At 41.9% G+C, this 22464-nt stretch overlaps 1 protein-coding gene across 7 annotated transcripts in view; it reads left to right on the top strand.

The window, feature by feature from the left end:
- arhgef9b (Cdc42 guanine nucleotide exchange factor (GEF) 9b) overlaps positions 1-22464 on the top strand; it is a 47023-nt gene that overhangs the window by 4937 nt on the left and 19622 nt on the right. For all 7 annotated transcript variants that reach the window (XM_058797217.1, XM_058797214.1, XM_058797218.1 and 4 more), the window contains exons 3-4: positions 393-531; positions 1058-1164. In XM_058797217.1, coding sequence (XP_058653200.1) covers positions 393-531; positions 1058-1164 — 246 coding nt within the window. The remainder of the gene's footprint in view (positions 1-392; positions 532-1057; positions 1165-22464) is intronic.

Here is a 22464-nt window from a genome sequence, read left to right as displayed (position 1 = left end):
CCATCATATTCAAGCAACGTTGACAATTCAGTCTTAATTGTATAAAACATGCTATGCATAAAATAAAAAAACATCCAAGAACACCTAGTAAGACCAAAGATGAACAGAAAGAAAAAAAATATATAATAAATAAGGTGGATAGAGTAGATGGATGAACTATATAGCTCATTATTGAAATATTTAAAGCATAACAGGGGCCCACCTCTTTAGAACAATTGTTTTTTGAAGTCGCAATGCATATGTGATATGGTCCATTTCGCACAGCTCCCACACTTTTTGAATCCAGGCATTGTATGATGGAGGGTCAGGTTTTAACCATCTGCATGTAATGCACTTACAGGCTTTGAAATGTGTTTTTGTAAGGTTACCTGACGTACTGCAGTGATTTTCAGACGCTGTCGCGGCCCCGGGGTCAGTCGCCTGCAGATCCTCCTCTCAAAGCTCTGCTCCAGCGGTGTCGCTCTCTGCCGCTGCCCACCACACTGTCCGCCCTGGAGCCCATCGCCCTCACACACGTGCTCACTCCTCCAGGTACAGCACAGGCCAAAGCCACAGATACAGTATACAGCACATACAACAGCATATTACACTCGCAGGTTTCTCTGATAATCCTGATTACAGTTTCATGTTGTGGTGTGAATTATATTATCATTTGTGACCCTGAAGCACAAAAGCAGTCATGAGCAGCACAGGTATATTTGTAGCAATAGCCAACAATACATTGTATGGGTCAAAATTATACATTTTTCTTTTATGCCAAAAATCATTAGGATATTAAGTAAAGATCATGTTCCATGAAGATATTTAGTAAATCTCCTACCATAAATATATCAAAACTTCATTTTTGATTAGTAATATGCATTGCTAAGAACTTCATTTGAACAACTTTAAAGGAGATTTTCTCAATGTTTAGATTTTTTTGCTCCCTCAGATTCCAGATTTTTAAATAGTTGCATCTCAGACAAATATTGTCCAACAAACCATACATCAATGGAAAGATTATTTATTCAGCTCTCAAATTGAGCGCTTTGGCTAATTTTAGCGATCTGTCCTGCAGCTAAAACCACGGCTAAATCAGTCGTTCTCCGCATGAGGAACAGCAGCACAGGATCCAACAGACGGAAGCGGTTTAGACCAGGATCTGGACCACTGCACATCAACATGGTGAGTGATCCGGCCTCTGTCCTGAGACTTCATCTGGCCGACCGTTTTGTGTTGTTGAGTCATGTTAAGGAAGTATTACAGGACAAATGAATGGTACTGCATGCATTAACAATTGAGTTGCGACTGTTAACGGGTTAGTTGAACCTCATGTCCTCATGTCATTCCAAACCAATAGGATTTGTATTCCTTTTTAAAACAAAAAGGAAGATATTTTTAATGAAACCTGAGAGATTTCTGTCCCCCAGTTAAAATAACCAAAACATTGTAAATGTAATTCATTTGAATCGAGCGGTTTTATCCAAAACTTCTGAACAGACACGATCGCTTTATTTGATGAACAGACTTAATCTGGGCTTTTATTCAAATATAAATGCAAAAAATTGATGAAACCCATGTTTGTTACAACAATAAAAGCCCAAAGATGAAGACAGGCCCAAGTTTCCGACATAAAGGGTTTTTAATCAAAGAATAAACACAGGGTATCCAAGCCAATGTAACAGCGTGCACTTAAACACAAACAACCGACAATGAACTCAGGAATCCAAGGAACTTATGCATACACAGATAACGATCAGGTGTGATAATCAAATGAATTGCCATAGTAACTAAATAGAGCAGGAAACTTGAACAAAGACAGCAGGAAATGAAACAAAACCAACTAAAATCCATGATAATGAAAACTAAATGGACAGTTTGTAACAATGTTAAGCCTCTCCTAATTTCTCAAGTGATACCTAGTTCGACGCTCAAAGTTCAATTCAAAGGGAGAAATTGTCTTTTACGGAATTCACTTTGTAAGACCTACAACAAATGGCTGGTAGAGACTACAGCATGTAACATATACAGCATATGCATTGCTAAGATATGCATTCAAATAGTTGTATCTCAGCCAAATATTGTCCGATCCTAACAAACCATACATCAATGGAAAGATTATTTATTCTGCTTTCAGAAAACATGTTTTTGTGTTCCAGGGTCACACATGTGAAAAATAATGCAATTTTAAAAATAAAAACGAAGCATGAACACATACATAAACACATTCAAGCCTTTGAAAAAAGCCGGTAGGCCACCCTTTAATGAGGCCAATCTCCTTCAGTAATTGTTGGTTATAAGCAGCTCAGTCCTCAAATCTCAGTAATAAATTCAATATTTCTGAATGATTCGTTAAACTTGTTTCCGTATTAGTTAATAATAGTAGCTGAAGTGTTTATGTACTGTTAATTTGTCCTGCAAGCAAACTTCCTATTAATTGGTAACTTCAGCTATTTTAACCAGCTTCGTATTGTTTTAGAGTCAGTATAGTACATGTAAATGTGTGCTCTGGCTCTTTTAGCCGCGCTGAGATATCCTGGTTTATTTCTCAGCAAAAGTCTGCAGGATGACACGTTTTTGTTTTGCTTTTGAAAGCTCCAGGGCTTTTGTTAAAACTACAGATCATACTTTCACATTTGTGTATCCCTGCTCACAGACTGAGCCCAGTGCATTATGGTGTTGAAGTTTTCATTCCTCTCGTTCTCTGTTTTCTCTAGTCATGTAGCACTGATTTGTTTTTCTTTATTACGTTTTCTTAAGAACTCATCTTGGCAGTGGTGAATTATCACTGTTTTCACTGTGCTGCTATGAAATCAGCTGTGCACGCAACACTGAGAACGCAAGAATGGGCAACGATATGATACTGTAATACTTCAAGAAACTGATCTAGAAACTGATTATTATTCATAAAATAAAATTCAACACCAAAACAGCACTTTTAAATTCGTGTTGCATTTGCTCCTGCACACTAGATGTGAGTCTCGTGATTAGTGTCTGGTTCAGGCATCTAGCGGTGGATGTGTAAATGAGTGAAGTGCTTAACTTCTGAATGAAGGGCTAATGGTTTGTCGGTGAGCGCAGACGCTGTCAGCTTAAGCTCATGTTCGCTGTAAACCGTGGAGTCAAATCTCACCCTCTCAGTTAATTTGGCATCGCTACTAAAATTGTTTCCTTGCTTGCATTATGTAAAGGGTACATTTAAAGAAATGAGTCATCGAGTCATGCAAAGCATGCGAGGAATCAGAGATTAACTGTGGTGTGGAGAGGTTCTTTCCTCATCCATGTGGTAAAAGTCTAATTTCACATTCAGATTCTGTAAGCCTTTACACCTCTCATGCAAGACTTTGGTACTTCACTGACGAATGTTCTCAGCACTGCAATTTGTGTGAAGAAATCATGATAGCTTCTCTAATAACGTTTTATACAAATTAGGCACTAATTTGATCAATTGTTAACACGTTGATAAAATGATTTACCGCTGCTTAACCATATTAATGTACATTAGAGTTTGTACTCTTTTGTACTGTTTTGTGTTGTTGTTTGTTTTACTTCATTTTGTACTCCTTCAGAAACCCACGGACTAACAATTAAGAAGACTGTACTGATGATGTGTGATTATGTTTGATATAGACAAACGGTTAACGGTGATTTAATTGCAACGGAAGGAGCATAATGTATCACCATTGGCTTTCAAAACGATTAATATATGCATAATTCATGATCAATTGTAATTGCAGTGCAATTAGCGCAGATTATGTTTGCAAGACAGCGCACTAGTAGACGTTTAAGGCAAGGGTTCAAGGAAATATTCCTTGACCCTGTGTTTTTGAGGAATGTATTATTCATGCTGCTGCTGCTGATGATGATGGGTTGTTATCGAGGAGAATCAGACTTATCAGACGTTAAACCATGCGGGACATGACAGGTCAATCCTGCTCTGTTTAAACACACCGTTTGTTGTCCACCAGTGCTGTGTGAGGGATTTGTGTCTTATATCGGAACGGAAACATTTTCTCATTCTCATATGGATGCTGGGTAGGGCTGATGCTCAATATGACTTTATATAATTCATCTAGGGATTTTAGGACAAACATGTGAGGCATGTGAGAAGATATAAATCTTCTTTTATCTTGGCCTCTGTTTCCTGGGCAGTATCTTTACTATAGAGCAGTGGTCTTGTTTGTTAGGGTGGTCAGCATTAAAGGTGATTGAGCAGAAGTGAGCAGCTGCTGTTACGCACGAGCTCTCAGACAGGAAGTGTCATTGTTTTCCTATGTTCGTCAACATTTTGTCCCGTCTGCTGTTGTTTCCTCAAAATGTATGCCTACATGACTTAAGACCCGTTCACACCAAGAGCGTTAAATATAACTATATTATCATCCACACTGATGTATGATATCGTTCTGTTACTGCAGTTTTGTCGTCTGCTCTGTTCTCATAAAATTTAAACAGTTATTTAAATATATATACTGTACATATATATATATACTGTATATGGGTTGTTGATGTGACATGGCATTTTCACTCTCCCTCCACTGTAAAAAGTGATAAGTTGACTTAACTTAAAAAAAATTGAGGAAACCCGTTGCCTTAAAATTAAGTAAATAATATATATATATATATTTTTTTTTTAAGTTAAGTGAACTTGACAATTCACTTAACTTATTTTTTTAATTACCATTTACTTAAAAATTTTAAGGCAACGGGTTTCCTCAATTTTTTTTAAGTTAAGTCAACTTATCACTTTTTACAGTATCAAGATAAAAATTTATATAATTAATATTGTCGTTATTTAAAATGCAGTAAAAGGTTAAATATTTATTTGTCCTACGTGGACCTTTTGTTACAAAAGCTCCAGTGTTATTCGATTTTTTTAATTTTTGAACCAAATGTCAAAATTGTCCTATGGTGTGACTGTCTCAAGCATGGTTCAATAAATTACGACTTTTATAAATGAAAAAGGAAAGCATAACAATGTTTAATAAACACCTGCGGCATAATTGTACAAGCGTCTATTTTAGTAAATGGCAATCTTTTTTTTTTTATCCATATATTTCTGAAAGTGTAGGAACTCGATACATTTTGTCTCTGAAAACCATGTCCTCTGGTGTGACACCATATCCTGATTTTAAATGGTTTCCTGATTTCCAGAGAAAACTGTATTTAGTTTAAGGACCCCATTCACGGTCGTGTTACTAAAGCCCCTGTGAAGCCCATGACATGAGCAGATGGTACATTTTTGACTCAGAATTGTTCAAATATTTAACTTAACTATTATTTAAGCGTGACACTCCTAAATTATATTTTTAATTAAAAACTGCATGTTAAATGTATAATATTACTTGAGTAAAAGTCTTAAAGTATGTGATATAAATTGTACTTAAGTATGAAAAGTATTTTTTAAAAATTAAACTTACTTAAAGGGATAGTTCACCCAAAAATGAAAATTCTGTCATCGTTTACTCAGCCTCAAGCAGCTCCAAACCTGTATGAATGTCTTTGTTCTGCTGAACACAAAGGAAGATATTCTGAAGATTGTGGGAAACAGAGCAGTTCTGGGGCACCATTGACTTCCATAGTATTTTTTTTTTCCTACTATGGAAGTCAATGGTGCCCCAGAACAGCCTGGTTACAAACTTTCTTCAAAATATCTTCCTTTGTGTTCGGCAGAACAAACATGTTCATACAGGTTTGGAGCTGCTTGAGGCTGAGTAAACGATGACAGAATTTTCATTTTTGGGTGAACTATCCCTTTAAGTATTGAAAGTAAAAGTACAAGTAAATGCAAAATGGAAAAGAAGCAAGTAAATACTTAAGAAAATGTTTATACACAGTTTGAGTAGCAAGATTGCGTTCAGTTTTAACTCTTTCTTCCGTTTTGTGTGTTTGGGTAAGAATAAGCTCTTCATCTGGTTCTTGGTGTCTTTCATTCCAGTGTAAGAAACCATTTCTAGAATCAGCATCTAAAATAGCACTTAGACATATTTACACAGTTTAATGCATCTCAGAGGGAACATGGATGCATTTAAACTGCAGTTACAAATGCATAAATAATGCTTTGTTTTAAACATAAAACGTTGAATACTGATATTTGAAATGATTTAAAATATGAAAAAAGTCGAAATGTAAAATTAAAACCGCCAGTAGGTGGCATCAGGTGACTGTTAATGAGTGAGTCATTGAGATTCAACCGATTCATTCAGAAACAAAGGATTTGACTGTGTTAATGAGTGAATCACTGAATCATTTATTCAACCGATTCGTTCAAAAAGCTGATTCATTCAATTAGTAAACACCGTCCATTGCTCAGAGACGCAAAACAGTGCTGTGATCTTTGTTTGGAACTGCTAAGTCTGCTAACTTTATTAAACTTGTATAAAATGATTATTACATGTTATCATGCTGATATATGGATTAAAAACGGCATTCTATGTGTGATATAGATTAACTTCTATATTAAATTCTATAAACATAAAAACATACGCATTTTTGCCATCTACAATTTAGAATGCCTTGAATTTTAATAGACTAATAAATCACGTGCACGAGCTCTCTGTGTGTGATTTTGAGTGGGAAATGAATCATCCGCGGTTGAGCGCGCACTTGTTTGCACACCAGCAAAGGTGTTTTCAGGAGTCTAACTTGCAAACGCTATACCACTGATTCATCAAACCTGCTTTCCTGCAGTCTGTGTTCTGACTTTATTTTGTAGTAAGTAACGAATATGCTTCGGGGAAATGTATCAGAGTAAAAGTATTCACTTTATTAGGAAATGTAGTGGAGTAAAAGTGAAAGTTGACAGAAATATAAATATAAAGACTCGAGTAAAGTACAGATACTCCCAAAAAATACTCAAGTACTGTAACGAAGTATTATTACTTCGTTACATTACACCACTGTCTATATGATAACAAGCATAACAGAAACAAGGAAAACAGGGGAAACAGGGCTAATTATCCAGGCATGATCTGAATGACTCTCTTTAATGATAGCTGCAGAGGTTACTATCTCACCATATAAATGTCTGGCTGGATAAATTGAGAGGTCATTGTGCTAAAAACAGTGGAAGTTTCAGAGCTCAACTTGGACTATTAGTCCAAAAACAGCTTTTATTGAAACCAAGCTGGCAAAAGGACTTGTTATCTACCTCTAGGTTTTTATTACATAATAGAGATGAAACATCAAGAGTATCTGCAGACGCAGATCAACAGCTCTTCATCTCTCTGACCCTTTAGTGAGAGCAGATAGTGCAACATAACGTGATTGAGATGCCTGCTGAGATTTCCAAGCGTTGTGCAGTTCTTATAGTTGTGGAAGAACGTCATCTCTGTATATCTTCAGATGGATCCTAACATTTTGGAAGTGTCTGTTAATTTTCAGCAAAAAGTGCATAATTGTGTCAGTAGGACTGTCATGGCAATAATTAGGAGGAAGCAGAGATGCAAGTGAAACTCAGAATTTAATATATATGTAGTCAGAAACAGTCATAAAGCCGGTAGACGAAGATGATGCTGATGATGATGAAGATGATGACACGACACGGGTGACACAGGGACTTCGATGGTCGTGAAGGGCTCGGTGAAGTGCTCGGTGAGATCCAGTGAGGTGACGTAATCCATACAAAGTGAAGACAAGACGATCAGGAACTCGAAGACAGGAACAAACTTGTATGGGACATCACAGGGAACCGGAGATACTCACAACAAACACCAAACAACGCTCTGACAAAGGAAAGGACAAAACAGTGAGTATTTATGGGAGTGAGAATGAGCTGCAGCTGGTGTCAGTGAGTGTGATCAGCTGAGCGCTAATTAGTGATGATACCTCGGTCACGCCCTACACACACACATGTAAACAACAGAGCCACGAGACCCGAAGGAAACAGTGAATTCATGAACCGTGACAGTACCCCCTCTCCTAGGAACGCCTCCTGGCGTTCCCAGACTCCCCTACCTGTCGATTGTAATCATCGATAAGGGAGTGATCCAGGATGTTTCTCGCAGGTACCCAACTTCTCTCCTCCGGACCGTAACCTTCCCAGTCCACCAAGTACTGAACTCCGCGTCCCCTCCGTCTTGAATCCAGAATACGGTTGACCGAATAGGATGGTTCCCCATCTACGAGACGCGGCGGTGGGGGAACCGGAGCTGGCGGATTAATACGAGAGTAAAACACGGGCTTAATTTTGGAGACATGGAACACGGGATAAATTCTCCTGTACGCAGGAGGGAGGTTAAGGCGGACTGCCACCGGACTAACAATCTTGGTGACAGCGAACGGGCCAATGAATTTGGGAGCAAGTTTATTCGAGACGGACCGGAGAGGAATGTTCTTAGTTGAAAGCCACACTTTGGAGCCGACGACGTATACGGGAGGCCTAGACCGGTGGCGATCGGCTTTGGCCTTGGTGCGCGCCCCCACCTGGAGTAGAGTCTCACGGGCTCTAGTCCAAGTGCGGTGACACCTCTGGACAAATGCGTGAGCGGAGGGACCGCGACTTCGGACTCCAGACTGGGAAAAATTGGTGGCTGGTACCCTACACTACACTCAAACGGAGATAGGCCCGTGGATGACACTGGTAACGTGTTGTGGGCGTACTCCACCATAGAGAGTTGTTGACTCCAAGAGGAAGGATTCTTGGAGACTAAACATCGCAGCGTTCTTTCCAGATCTTGGTTGGCTCTTTCAGTTTGGCCATTGCTCTGGGGGTGAAACCCAGAAGATAGACTGACAGTCGCCCCCAGTAATTTACAAAACTCTTTCCAAAATCTGGATATAAACTGGGGTCCTCTGTCGGAAACCACGTCTATCGGGAGGCCATGTAACCGAAAGACGTGGTTAACGACAGCCAGCGCTGTCTCCTTGGCTGAGGGTAATTTGGGCAAGGGAATGAAATGAGCTGACTTCGAGAACCGGTCCACCACGGTTAAAACTACCGTGTTGCCCTGGGAGGCGGGAGGCGGTAACAAAATCTAGAGCGATATGGGACCAGGGTCTCGAAGGAACTGGCAGTGGCTGAAGTAACCCAGCAGGAGGTCGATTGGAAGTCTTACCAGTGGCACAAACTGAACAAGCCAAAACAAAACTGTGAACGTCACGAGCCATAAGTGGCCACCAGAATCGTTGCTTGACCAAAAACTTGGTACGACTGACTCCCGGATGACAAGCCACATTGGAGCAATGTCCCCATCGAATAACGTCTGACCGTAGTCCCTCCGGTACAAATAAGCGGTTAGGTGGACACCGAGTCGGAGGCGTTACCCCTTCTAAGGCCGTCTTGACCTTCGATTCGAGCTCCCATGTGAGTGTAGAGACAAATAGGGTCTCGGGTAAAATGCACTCGGGAGTAGACGGACGTACGGAGCGATCAAAAATACGCGATAAAGAGTCGGGTTTGATGTTTTTGGAACCCGGGCGGTACGAGAGAGAAAAGTCAAAACGACCGAAAAAAAGTGCCCACCGAGCCTGCCTGGAGTTCAATCTTTTGGCAGTTCTAATGTATTCAAGGTTCTTATGATCGGTCCAGACTATAAAAGGTACCCCCGACCCTTCTAACCAATGACGCCATTCCTCCAATGCTAATTTGACTGCCAACAATTCTCGGTTACCAATGTCATAATTACGCTCAGCAGGAGATAAACGATGGGACAAAAACGCGCACGGATGCATTCTGTCGTCTGTGGGAGAACGTTGTGATAACACTGCGCCTACCCCCACCTCTGACGCGTCGACCTCCACCACGAACTGCCGTGAAGGATCAGGGGTAATAAGGATTGGGGCTGAAACAAAACGGCCCTTGAGTTTGGCAAACGCAGCCTCGGCTGCGTCTGACCACCTGAACGGAGTTCTGGGGGAGGTCAAGGCAGTCAGAGGAGCGGCTAGTTGACTGAAATTGCGAATAAAACGCCGGTAGAAATTGGCGAAACCCAGAAACCTCTGTAGGGCCTTACGGGAATCTGGGTTTGGCCACTCCACCACAGCCTTAACCTTGACAGGATCCATGCGAAGACCCTCAGACGACACAATGTATCCCAAAAAAGGAACCGACTGTGCATGAAAAGCGCATTTCTCCGCCTTGACAAAAAGCCCATTCTCCAACAGCCTCTGAAGCACTCGCCGGACGTGCTGCACATGTTCCTGGAGAGAAGAAGAAAAAATCAATATGTCATCCAGGTAGACATATATGAACTGATCGACCATATCTCGCAGCACGCCGTTGACGAGTGCCTGGAAAACCGCCGGGAGTTCGATAACCCAAACGGCATTACCGAATATTCAAAGTGACCCCTGGGGGTATTGAAGGCGGTCTTCCACTCATCCCCCTTCCTGATGCGGACCAAATGATAAGCATTACGTAAGTCCAGTTTTGTGAAAATAGATGCTCCCTGCAACCTCTCGAAAGCTGAAGACATCAACGGCAAAGGATAGGTATTCTTTACCGTGATGTTGTTCAACCCTCGGTAATCAATACAAGGTCGCAGGGATCCATCCTTTTCCCCACAAAAGAACCCCGCCCCGCTGGAGAAGAGGAAGGCGGATGAACCCGCTGCTAAAGAATCAGAAATGTATTTCTCCATAGCCTCTCTCTCAGGAGTAGAGAGCGAATATAACTTGCCCTTAGGCGGAGACTTACCTGGCAATAACTCTATAGCACAGTCATAGGGACGATGCGGAGGGAGAGAAGCAGCTCGAGACTTACTGAACACTTCCTTCAGGTCCCGGTACTCAGCGGGCACGTTTGATAAATCCACTGTCTCCTCCTGAAACAAAGGAACAGAGACAGACTGACAAGCAGACACAAGACAGGACTCATGACAATGATTGCTCCATGAAACTACAGCACAACTCTGCCAGTCCACACAGGGGTTGTGCTGAAGGAGCCAGGGGTGACCGAGGACGACAGGGGCAAGGGGGGAGTCCATGATGAGAAATGACAGTCTCTCGCTGTGGTTGCCGGATGTAATGAGGGTGATAGTCTCTGTGGTGGAATTGATGGTGGGAAGATTCTGGCCATTGAGTGCGTGCACTGAAATCCTCTGGGTGAGAGGTTTGATGGGGATGTTAAATTTGTGTGCAAATGTTCTGTCCATAAAATTACCTTCGGCCCCGGAGTCCAACAGTGCACGGCAGTCGTGGTTGAGTGTTGACCATCTCAGTCTTACCGGGAGGAAAGTTGATGTAGGTGAGGTCTTCTCAACGGAGATCCCGCCCGATAGTAGCCTCAACGTTACTATCGGGCTCTGTCTTTTACTGGGCAATTAAATGCTTGGTGTCCAGTCCCACCACAGTACAAACATAGTCCTTGGGATCTCCGCCTCCTTCTCCTCCCGGAAAGCCGAGCTCGCCCTACCTGCATGGGTTCGGGATCGTGGGAGGGCTGACCGCATCCGCTCCGCCGAATCGCTGGATACCAGTCTCTCCGGAAGCACGAGTGGGTAATACCCACCGCTCGACACGACTCAGTCTGGCATCGACTCTCAGAGCCAACTCGATCAATCCGTTAAGAGATACGGGAAGGTCCATCGCGTAAATCTCTCTCTGGATGCGGTCAGCCAGCCCATGCAGGAACATATCCCACTGCGCCTCCTCGTTCCACTGGCACTCCGCCGCCAGAGTCCGAAACTCAATGGAGAAGTCAGAAACAGAACGATCTCCCTGACGAAGGTCAGCCAATAGTCGGGCAGCTTCTCTTCCGCCACGGCGCGATCGAACACTCTCCTGAGTTCGCGGCGAGTGCCTGGAACGAGGCGCAGCAGGGATCTTGATTCTCCCACACCGCCGTACCCCAGAGTGCCGCCTTCCGGACAGAAGGGTTAACACGAACGCCACTTTGGATCGTTCCGTACTGAAAGTTCTGGGTTGAAGAGCAAAATGCATCGAGCAACGTGTTATGAAGGCTCTACAATAACTGGGCTCACCTGAGTACGCTTCCGGTACTGGTAATCTGGGCTCGATTGGGCAGCACTCGCTGGTGGTGGAATGGGCACGGCTGGTGTGGGTGGCGCAGTGGGAGCTCGCAAGAGTTGAATCTGCTGGGTGAGCTCGGACACCTGTGTCACGAGGGCTTGAACAGCCCTGCCCGTGTCGCTGATGTTTCTCTCACAACTGTCCATACGTTGAATGCTGCTGGTGACGAATGCTTGAAGAGTAGCCGGTGATTCACTCGCTGCTTCCATGCTCAGGTGGTCAGAGCGTTCTGTCATGGCAATAATTAGGAGGAAGCAGAGATGCAAGTGAAACTCAGAATTTAATATATATGTAGTCAGAAACAGTCATAAAGCCGGTAGACGAAGATGATGCTGATGATGATGAAGATGATGACACGACACGGGTGACACAGGGACTTCGATGGTCGTGAAGGGCTCGGTGAAGTGCTCGGTGAGATCCAGTGAGGTGACGTAATCCATACAAAGTGAAGACAAGACGATCAGGAACTCGAAGACAGGAACAAACTTGTATGGGACATCACAGGGAACCGGAGATACTCACAACAAACACCAAACAACGCTCTGACAAAGGAAAGGACAAAACAGTGAGTATTTATGGGAGTGAGAATGAGCTGCAGCTGGTGTCAGTGAGTGTGATCAGCTGAGCGCTAATTAGTGATGATACCTCGGTCACGCCCTACACACACACATGTAAACAACAGAGCCACGAGACCCGAAGGAAACAGTGAATTCATGAACCGTGACAAGGACATAATTGTCATAATTGGACTTCAGGTGTGCAAAAACCTTTTTAGTAAAAGACTGACATGATCACAATGATTCCTTTTAGTAGAATAAAAAAAAAAAACCCTGATATTTAAAGAGGGGATTAAATTATTTACAGAAAGCAATCAATGTTTCTCACCAAAACCACCTACAATGAAAAATGAATCTCAAACTTGCATTAGCTACACTTTGCTGGCTATGATAAGAGAAATTGAGAGAAGACTCTGAATAAAACTCTGTCCATTGCATTCATGTGTTCACCGCTGGCTTCAATGCTCAGTGCTGCAAAAAAAAAAAAAAAAAGCATGCTGTTAAAAGAAACCTTTGATGGAGCACTGTAAGCATAATACTGCAATCCACACTTTCCACAACTAATAACTGCACTTCAACGGTTGCTTGTGTATAATACATTCATTCATAAGATACTACCCAGTCATAGCATTGTGCATTTACACTAAAAAAATCTTACGCACCGCTTTAAATGTGTACAGCAATACACGATAAAGCGCTATATAAATGCATCATTCATTCATTCATTCATTTAAATGAGTTTTAAACCAGAGGGTCAAAAACAGGGGAGAAAATGGTCAAATATGTCCAAATTATGACTCATTTTGATGTAAAAAATCATACGTATAATGCGCTGCAGCAAGAGAAGGCAGGCAGAGGAGAGGATGTAACTGCAGGACTTTTAGTGGAAGTTACAAAATAAACAAACAACCAGGAACACGAGAGCAAGGAAACCGAAACATCAGCAAACAGGCGACCATTACATACGACACCTGACAAACAAGGGAAACACATGGGCTTGTAACAAATGAGTCAATAGGGCAAGTAGTCTGGACCCATGCGCAGCTTTATTAATCAAACATAAACACAAAATAAAGACGTGACAATAAACCGTGAAACAAAGACTCACCAACAGCAGGTTACATCTAACAACGGCAGACACGAGACACGAGTAATTAGAAAGCAATCCTGCCCCTCGTCAGTGGAAATTAATATTAGCTGCTTCAGTCCCAACAGCTACAGAACCAGGATGATGAAGATGAAACGGGTGACAATGATCCCAAACACAGTATTTAATACTTAGTACTTTTCAGCAATTCAATACTTTTTCCCTGTGTCATTCTATTTTATTACACATAACATAATTTCTGAACTTATTTGTTTTGTTTTCTTTGCATGTATGGATTACTTGGGTTGTTATTGACATCTGGTGAAAATATCATGTCACCAGCACCTTTAGAAATATATTTACTCAGAATAATGGTGACGTGTTCAATACTTATTTTACTCGCTGTACACACATGGACTAATGACTAACAAGAAACACCTGAAAGCAATGGAACAATAAACCAATCAGAACGTGTGCAACAAAGAACCAATGAAAACAAGACACAAGGCGTGTTCTACTTCATGCAGCACTGCACAGACCAATCAGAGAGAGTCGGGGGCGGGACTGAAAGTGAACATGTCGAGTCAGACACGTTCTGCTCCCGGTGGATGATCGAAACAAGACTGCAAAATAGCACAGGGGACAGGAAGTAATATAAAAGTCCCAACAAGACAAGAGGAACATGTAACACCAGCATTATATGTGGACCTCAAAGAACGTTATAAAATAACACAAAAATGCAGTTCATGACCCCTTTAAGGCACGTTTTGCCGTATGGCAACCACCATAGAAGCTACAGAAGAAGAATACGATTCCTTGCTTGCAGTGGCGCTGTGACTGAACTACACTGTGAATACTCTGGTTATTTATGTGCTTCATTACATTTTTTTAATGAACAGTAACGTCTCCAAGTATTGGCCAACAGAGCAAAGACCAACTGTATCATAGAAAATATTATATGATGCATTCTTAAATGACTTGATTTGAATTTCTTTACAAAATTAACTATTTTCATTCAAAATATTGTACGGCACTACATATGTATTTCAGTGGTATGCCCAAACAGTGATTGATTGTGGTAAACCTGTGTTCCCAAGCTTACATTATACGTAAATGATAAAGTAGGAGACACATCATTCCCTCCCCAAAACCAAACAATTAATGCTGAGATCTTCAGTTTGACTGATATTTTGGCAATATTTCGTTAAATTGCCAGTAGAGACACTGCGTCTGTGTAGAATAATATGTGTAGCTCCTTAAATCATACATAATTCTGACAAACTTTGGCTTTGTATTCATGAAACTATTTGTGTCTGTTTGAATTTCAGATGTGACCTTTGTTGTGTAAATGTCAGGATGGGTGGAATCGAGCCGTATGGGAATCAGTGTCAGCGTTATGTAACTGTCTGTTCTGCATCACAAGAGAAAAGCTCTTTCAATACATTATACTTCAGACATTTCATAAGAATAATCTCAAGACACAAAAAAATGTTTGCCTTCTGCTATACTGTGAGAAAAAAAAAAATGTGAACATTCAAGTAGTCGACATTTATTGTTTTGTGTAAAGACGTACTGTGGCTACTGTACTGTAGATGTGTGAATAGTTTATTAACCCCCAGCATTAAAAAGAGGAAGGGCTTGGAATCTGTTGTGCATCTTGATTGTTACTTGGATATAGACAATTACATGCATTTGAAGTTCTAGAAAATGTATTACTCAAACTCAGCTGTGTGCCATGGAAGGGATCATTTTCTGCGCATTAAGTTATTTTCATGATGTCAAAGCGTATATTTAACCGATGGCAAATTAATATGATTTTTCTGTCTTTAATTTAAGCCTTGTACTATGCAAAGGACATTTGTTTAAGTACGAGTTGATTTGGACTCAAAACATGGTCTGTGCAGAGCCTAATGTGTGTAAATGTCAAACACGAACTTTCCCGCAGTGAGTGAAAGCAGATTTAAATTCATCAGCATGATCACATCACACACTGAATGTAAACGAGTTTGCATTTTAGCGCTTCCAGCTCCATCGTCGCAAAGTCAGTGGGTTTTTTGACTGGATTTTTGGTCAAATGCCTGAAATAAGGTCTGTGGTGAAGACAAGCTTAAGATATTTTCATGAAAGATTCTACATTAAAAATAGTTATATATACCACGTAACCAGAGTTGTCCGCACACTGAAAAAAAAATCAAAAATAGACCATTAATTTCCTTTTTGCATGTGAAAAACATGCATGTTTTTTACATCATAAATGTACTTCAGTAAATCCGCTGTGTGATGTTTCAAAGCTGGAGGGAATAACCCTGGTGAAAAAAACAATAGACACCATCCTAACATTTGTAATAGTTTCACAGGTTATAATGGGACTTGTATTGGTTGTAATGGAGACTGTATTGGTCCCGGTGGGCCTCTACTGGTAATTTGTCACCTTTTATTGGTGGCTTTTGTTAAAAGCACTAAATCCTAATGAAATATGTCCCAAAACACACTACAGGAAATATTTTTTTAATGGTTTCAATGGTTAAAAGTTGATGGTTTGTAATGTTTGTAATGGTATTTGTAGTGGAACCCATTATAATTTATGTGATGGTTTCTATTGTTTTTTCATCAGGGCAGGATGATGCGAACTTCCAGGTTGTCCTACAAAAATAGGTATATTATACCATTCCCAATTGAGTGGATTACTAGGCCTACTGAATTTCACCTGCAAAAATTCACCCAACAATGTGATCGCACCTTCATTCTGGTGACCATGCATACAATAAGTCATAAATACAATAATATTATGAGATACTAAGTTAAGCAGTTTTATGATAAAACGCTGTATCTTGATTATGAGATACTAAGTACAGGAAATTAACTGAAATAAAATAAAATAAAAACTTGTAAAACTTGCCAGATTTCTGGCCTGGCCTCATGCTGTTGAGTTCATATGTTTATCTTCTTGTTAAGCTGTTTTGCACCTGGATGATTTTGAGCGGCTTGGCTTTATCGTTCATCGGTGTAAAGATGATCGAAATATGAATGACAGGGCATTACTGTAAAGATGACACAGTTCATGCACATTGACTAACGGTGTGTCGTTGGCTCTTATATAACAGTGTGAATGGTTGTTAATGTTAATGACAGTGTTTCCATGGTGAGGGATGAACATCTCGCAGGCCGGCTCTGATTGGCGGAGCGCAGCTGCGCGTCATTGCGCTGTAGAACAAGCGCTCTGAATAGCGATTGTCCTCGCGCTCTTCTGATGAAGATGATGGTGATGGTGAGGATGAGGCATATTTATGCGTGTCTTGTCTTACAAGTCTCGGAGCTGTATCTCAAAACCCAGCGCGCTGCCTAGCAACACAGCCTCACCGGGCATCACAGGTGCGCGCGGCGGCTCAGCGCTAGGTAGGCAGCTCGCTAGGGTTTGAGACGCAGCACGGTGACGTGTTTTTTATACATATCTGCGCGGCTGGTTGCATTCATAACTGTGCCGATCGCAGGTTTGACAGCAGCACCGCGCAGCTCGCAGCACTGCAGCATGACCTTGGACGTACAAACGGTGGCGGTGTTCACTGTTATAGCCATTCTGCTGCTGGTCAACGTGATCCTCATCTTCTTCATGGGCTCCAGCTGAAGGGTCCTCAGCATGACTGACACACAGGCGAACACGCGCAAACATCTGTGATTGTTGCTCGTCCCGGAAACATCTGAGGCTGTTCGTATCTGTGATTCTGCTCTTTACTGCGGCCAATATGGTAAAATATATCCTACGCTTACATTCATAAGTGTTTGTGTGCGCGTGTCATCTTTCAGTCCAGCTGCATTATATAAGCTGATTTGTAGAATTATTCCAAGGCATTCTGAATGCATATCATGACATGTTTGTGTGTATTGTGCGGATGATTTATGAACGTCCATTTAAAAATGCTGCTGAATTAATATGCATGACCAATGCTCTGAAACCATAAAATATCAAATGTCATGTAATAAGGCTTGTGCTAGAATCACAATAATTGCAATCAAAACAATCTGTTAAGATATTTATGAACAGTTTATGAATGTAAAATGATAAAATACCATACAGTTTTGCATCTTGTGTGTCTATGCAATGCTTATTTAGATCTGAGTCCTTCCAGAATGTAAGATTAGAATTGAAAGGTTATGCATCTATGGTCAGATGTCATTCTGTGTTTAGAGAAAGGCAAATTCACAGCATCTGTTCATATCATGTGTTGGATCACATGCCGGCACACGTGGCGTGGCAAGTTGAGAATTGTCAAATTCCACATCGTTACTGTGAAAATCTTGACATCACAGTCATAGGAGCTGATTTCCAAACTGTGCTCGGGTTTATTTAGAGTCTGGATGTTTGATTCTCAGCCTTATGCTTCTGAAGGCACATCATATGTTTCAGATGTTGAGGAGGATGTGTTTGTATGTGTAAACCTGTCTTTGATTGGCCCCCGCTCTCAGGACTCGAGTCTGTTATGTAATATCTTTCTTCAGTGAGGATGCTGGTATTCGGGCTAATTTAATTCTCAAAGCAAATTTCTACCCGTTACATGTTGCCCCTACAGATATAATACGTTCCTTATTTTCATTCTAATTTGATGTTAAAGCAGTGTTTCCCTTTAGAAGTCCACTTTAGTCAGCTTTAGTATTATTAACAAGGCATATCTCTTCTGAAAAGATAAGAAAGTCCCATGAATCTGACAGTAAGAAGAGCACATTGATGTGAAATGACAAATAGAGGACATGTGTTTCTCGTTCTTCTTTTGAGTTTTGACATCTTTGTGTTTTCATACGCACTTGCTGCCAAGTCGAATGCATTCATCTCAAGGCATGCGGTATGCAGAAACATGAGGGGAACAGCGGTCGATTACGTAACGATAATTCCATTACATTCACAGAACCCTGGGACTCCGTAATGAGACACGACTTCAAGGTGTCTTAATATTATGATCTGTGCACAGAGTTGTTATGCGTTTTTAACGATTTACATTAACAGAAGAGTGCTCGAGAGGATATTTCTTGGCACTAATCATCCAGAAAATGATGGTAGGCTTCTCAAAATATGAAGCAAAGGAATCGTGGAAATGAAGTGTGTGTGTTTCTGATCTTATTGTAGTTATGCATGAATTTAATATAATTTTACACATCAGATTTTCTCCAACCATTAACTAAACATTCATGTAAGACATAACAGATTATGTTTGTGTGAATCTCGCCAAGACTTTATTGGGAGATCATGCACTTTTGGAGAGGCGTGTCTTATGCACACGCTTTGCAAATGTCAGTCAGCAACCCTCGACAAGCGCACTGCCAGCTCTCATTAACGCATGCTGAAGACGACGCTCTCAGAGGAGCATACACTGCACAAACAGCCAATCAGGATGCCTCTTGCTTAGTGTTTCGCTGTTTGTATCACACGAGTGCCTCGATTTAGGAAAGAAATCCGAGCAATCTGTGTTAAAGAGATCTTGACAGACTCAAGATGGAGGTCTAGTTCCCATGCCAGTTTTTTTTTCTGATGCCACGGATATCTTTCATTTTCTGAAAAACAGAAGCACTACGATATATCAGTTGGATATAACTGAACACACTTGGGAATGGTTTGACGAGGTAGTGAAAATAGTAAGTGAGTCTTAAGGGCTGGTCACACTACATTTCATTCAGAGACAGGACCTCAAGCTCAGGTGAAGTTCCAGGAATCAAATGTGGTAAACTCTGACCTGCACATTCGTATAATGTGAAGACTTTATAGAAGATTGCCGTGGCCTCTTAGCTGAATTAAAGGAGCACAAACATTAAATCTGCAGGACTGCATCGTTGCAGTAAAGTGAGGTAGATTACATCCAATCCTGTCAGTCATTTAATAGGAGTTCATAAACACATCAGGCACATACTCTATTCTGTGACAAACTCCTCCAGCATCCTCCTCCTCCTCCAACCGTAATCCAGTTTCTGTTTCTCTAATCCCCGCCAAGACGACCAAAGACAGCAGTTCTCAGTTCACCTTCTGGATCCCACAATGCAACAGCATGACTTTAGCTGTATTTTTATTTTCTTCTTTTGTATATAGCCCTATTTATTGCAGCAGCATTGCTCGCCCTTATCTGAGGCTGATTTCACGCTCGTCATTAACATGCGACTTACACTCAAAGCTGCAAAAACATGTTGTAAATAGAAACCTCTGACACAGCAGAAGTGGATGGAAATATAATGCTGTGGAATCAACACCTTTATAAGGGAGACAGTGCTGTGGATCCTCACAAAGTCTATCTTTAGCTTTTCGCGTTTCTGTGCTGTGTTGTTGTGTCTCCATACAAAGACTATTTGCTAATGTTGCTGCTGTTTCTTCATATAAGCAAAAAAGGCCATTTATGTATAAACACAATATAAAAAAAAAAGATTTGCTTTCTCCACATCACTCATCTTCCAGCAGGTAGTTCGCTCTTGAGTTGCTGTCTCATGTGATGCTTTGCTGTTTGTGTTCTGACATCTAATATCGGGTCATGACCAGGGGGCGCGGCTTCTGGCAGTGTTGAGCCCGCCCACAAGGAGGGGCTAATTTTGACCTCTGTGTTAAAAACAGCAACTGAAAATCCTGCATTTTAAGGTAATGTGGGACTATAAGAGTCTCTGTAGGGTAGATAAGGCACAGAGGTGTACCTTGAGGGTGAAAAACTTGTAGCCCTAGAGTACTGAATTCTTTTCTTTCAGTGCAAGGCCAGAATTGAGATTAAAGGGCTTATTAAAGGTGTTCAACGGTATAGGAAATTCTTTCTCATATTACAGCTTTATGTGCAGACTGCAGATACATTTACAGATGAACACTGACTCTCTTTCAAAGACTGAGCTGTGTGAGCATCTTGAACAGTGCCTGTGTTGAGCCAGTATATGCCAGTCATTTGTGAGCCGTGCTGGCAAAATGAGTGTGAATGCGCACGGTCTAATTTTGAGCTACAGGAAAAAGAAGTGAAAAATGTCAGTTTTGTTTGAATTTGAGATTTTCACAAGAATGAGTTCATTAATCCCTCTTCTAGCGATCCCAATGCTCCAAATAGTAATTACACATCTAAAATTATCTTTATTTGTGTGTTTTCCGAGAGGAGTATCTCTTTCTCTGCTGCTGCTTCTGCTTCTCAAGTTGTAGGTTTATTGTTGCAGCATTCCAGCTTTGTGAATATTCATATCAAATTCTCGATGACATGAATCCAAACCAGTGAAATATGATTTTCAAACCCATGCTGATGAAAACAAAACGATCGTGCTCACCGACATTTGCAAAGCGTTTGTATAAAACGCAGGATCTACCTATAAAGTACATTATTACGAAATATGTCTTGGCAAGATTCACACAAACATAATTTGTTATGTCTTACATGAACATTTAGTTAATGGTTGGGGGGAAATCTGATGTGCAACGTTATATTTGATCCATGCATTTGTCAGTCCTCTGTCATGTGTCGTGTGTTTCCCGCCCTCTTGTGTCCTTATTTGTTGTTTCCTGTCCTCGTCTAGCGTGATTATCAGTTAATTATGTCCCAGCTGTGTTCGATTATGTTAGTATTATCCTGCGTATTTAAGTCCTGTCTGTTTAGTTAGTGTCGTCTGGTCTACTCGTTACTCCCGGTGTTCCTGTGTGTCTGCCCTGCCTTGTCTTGCCCTGTTTGAGTTTATTAAAGACTGTTAATTTGAAGTTACTCCTCGTTCCTCGTTCCTCGTTCCTGTGTGCACCGTGACAGAAGACCAGACCAGAAACCGAAAGTAAGCGGCGCCCCTTTTCATGGGTTTTGTTTTTCGTTTTTTGAAAATATTTTGTTTTGTTCCTGTTTGTTTTCCCCCACATGGAAGTCGCCGCTCGTCCTTCCGCCATAGTCCGCGGATAATGCATGGGAGTTCGGCGGGATCACCGCGAGTGCTGCGAGTCCTCCGGCCTCTCGTCGGTCAAGTTCGCCGGCCGCGGCTCACTCAAGCCTGCCGGTTGATCATCAGTCAAGTTTTCCGGCCATTCATCTGTCAAGTCCGCCAGCTGTGGCTACCCCAAGCCCGCCGACCGCTCATCATCAGTAAAGTTTGCCGGCCGCTTCGAAGTCAAGTACATCGGCTGTGGCTACCTCAAGCCCACCAGCCGTTCCGTAGTGACGGCCAGGAGTGCCCTTCCCAGTGTCCTGACCAGAGTCCAGTGCAGACTCCACCCCTGACCAGAGTCATTTTAAAGTTATGTTGTGTCCACAGGAGCAGTTTTAATCCAGTCTTGTCGGTCATGTCCATGGAGACTCGTCGGGGGCAGGTGGCTCCTCTAGTCATTCCCAGCCGCCTGCCTCTCCTGTCGCGGAAGTGGAAGCGGTGCCTGAGGCAACCCTGTGAGGGCCCCTGACTCCACGGCATGCCCAGAATGGACCTCAGCTTCCGAGCCTAGCCCACGGAGGACTTCCTGCTCCAGTGGATTGTCATGTTCCTGTGTGTTTGGCCCCGGAGGGCTTCTGATACCCCGCAGCTGCCCCATGGATTTTTTTTGGGGGGGTAGAAGTGTTGACGACCTGCCATGGCCTCCTGAGCTCCCCTGATCCGCCATGGTGCCCCGTCCTGTCGTCTTGTCCGTGTCTGTCCTGAAGGGCCTCCAGAGCACCCACCCCTCCTCCCCGGTGGTACTGTTACGGCACGGGAGTCATGTCAGTCCTCTGTCGTTTGTCGTGTGTTTCCCGCCCTCTTATGTCCTTATTTGTTGTTTCCTGTCCTCGTCTAGTGTGATTATCAGTTAATAATGTCCCAGCTGTGTTCGATTATGTTAGTATTATTCTGCGTATAAGTCCTGTCTGTTCAGTTCGTTTTCGTCTGGTCTACTCGTTACTCCCGGTGTTCCTGTGTGTCTGCCCT

The sequence above is a fragment of the Onychostoma macrolepis genome, chromosome 14, assembly GCF_012432095.1.
Source record: "Onychostoma macrolepis isolate SWU-2019 chromosome 14, ASM1243209v1, whole genome shotgun sequence".
Classification (NCBI taxonomy): domain Eukaryota; kingdom Metazoa; phylum Chordata; class Actinopteri; order Cypriniformes; family Cyprinidae; genus Onychostoma; species Onychostoma macrolepis.
The sequence above is the reverse complement of the archived record's forward strand: the minus strand, read 5'-3'. Positions and strand labels throughout refer to the sequence as shown.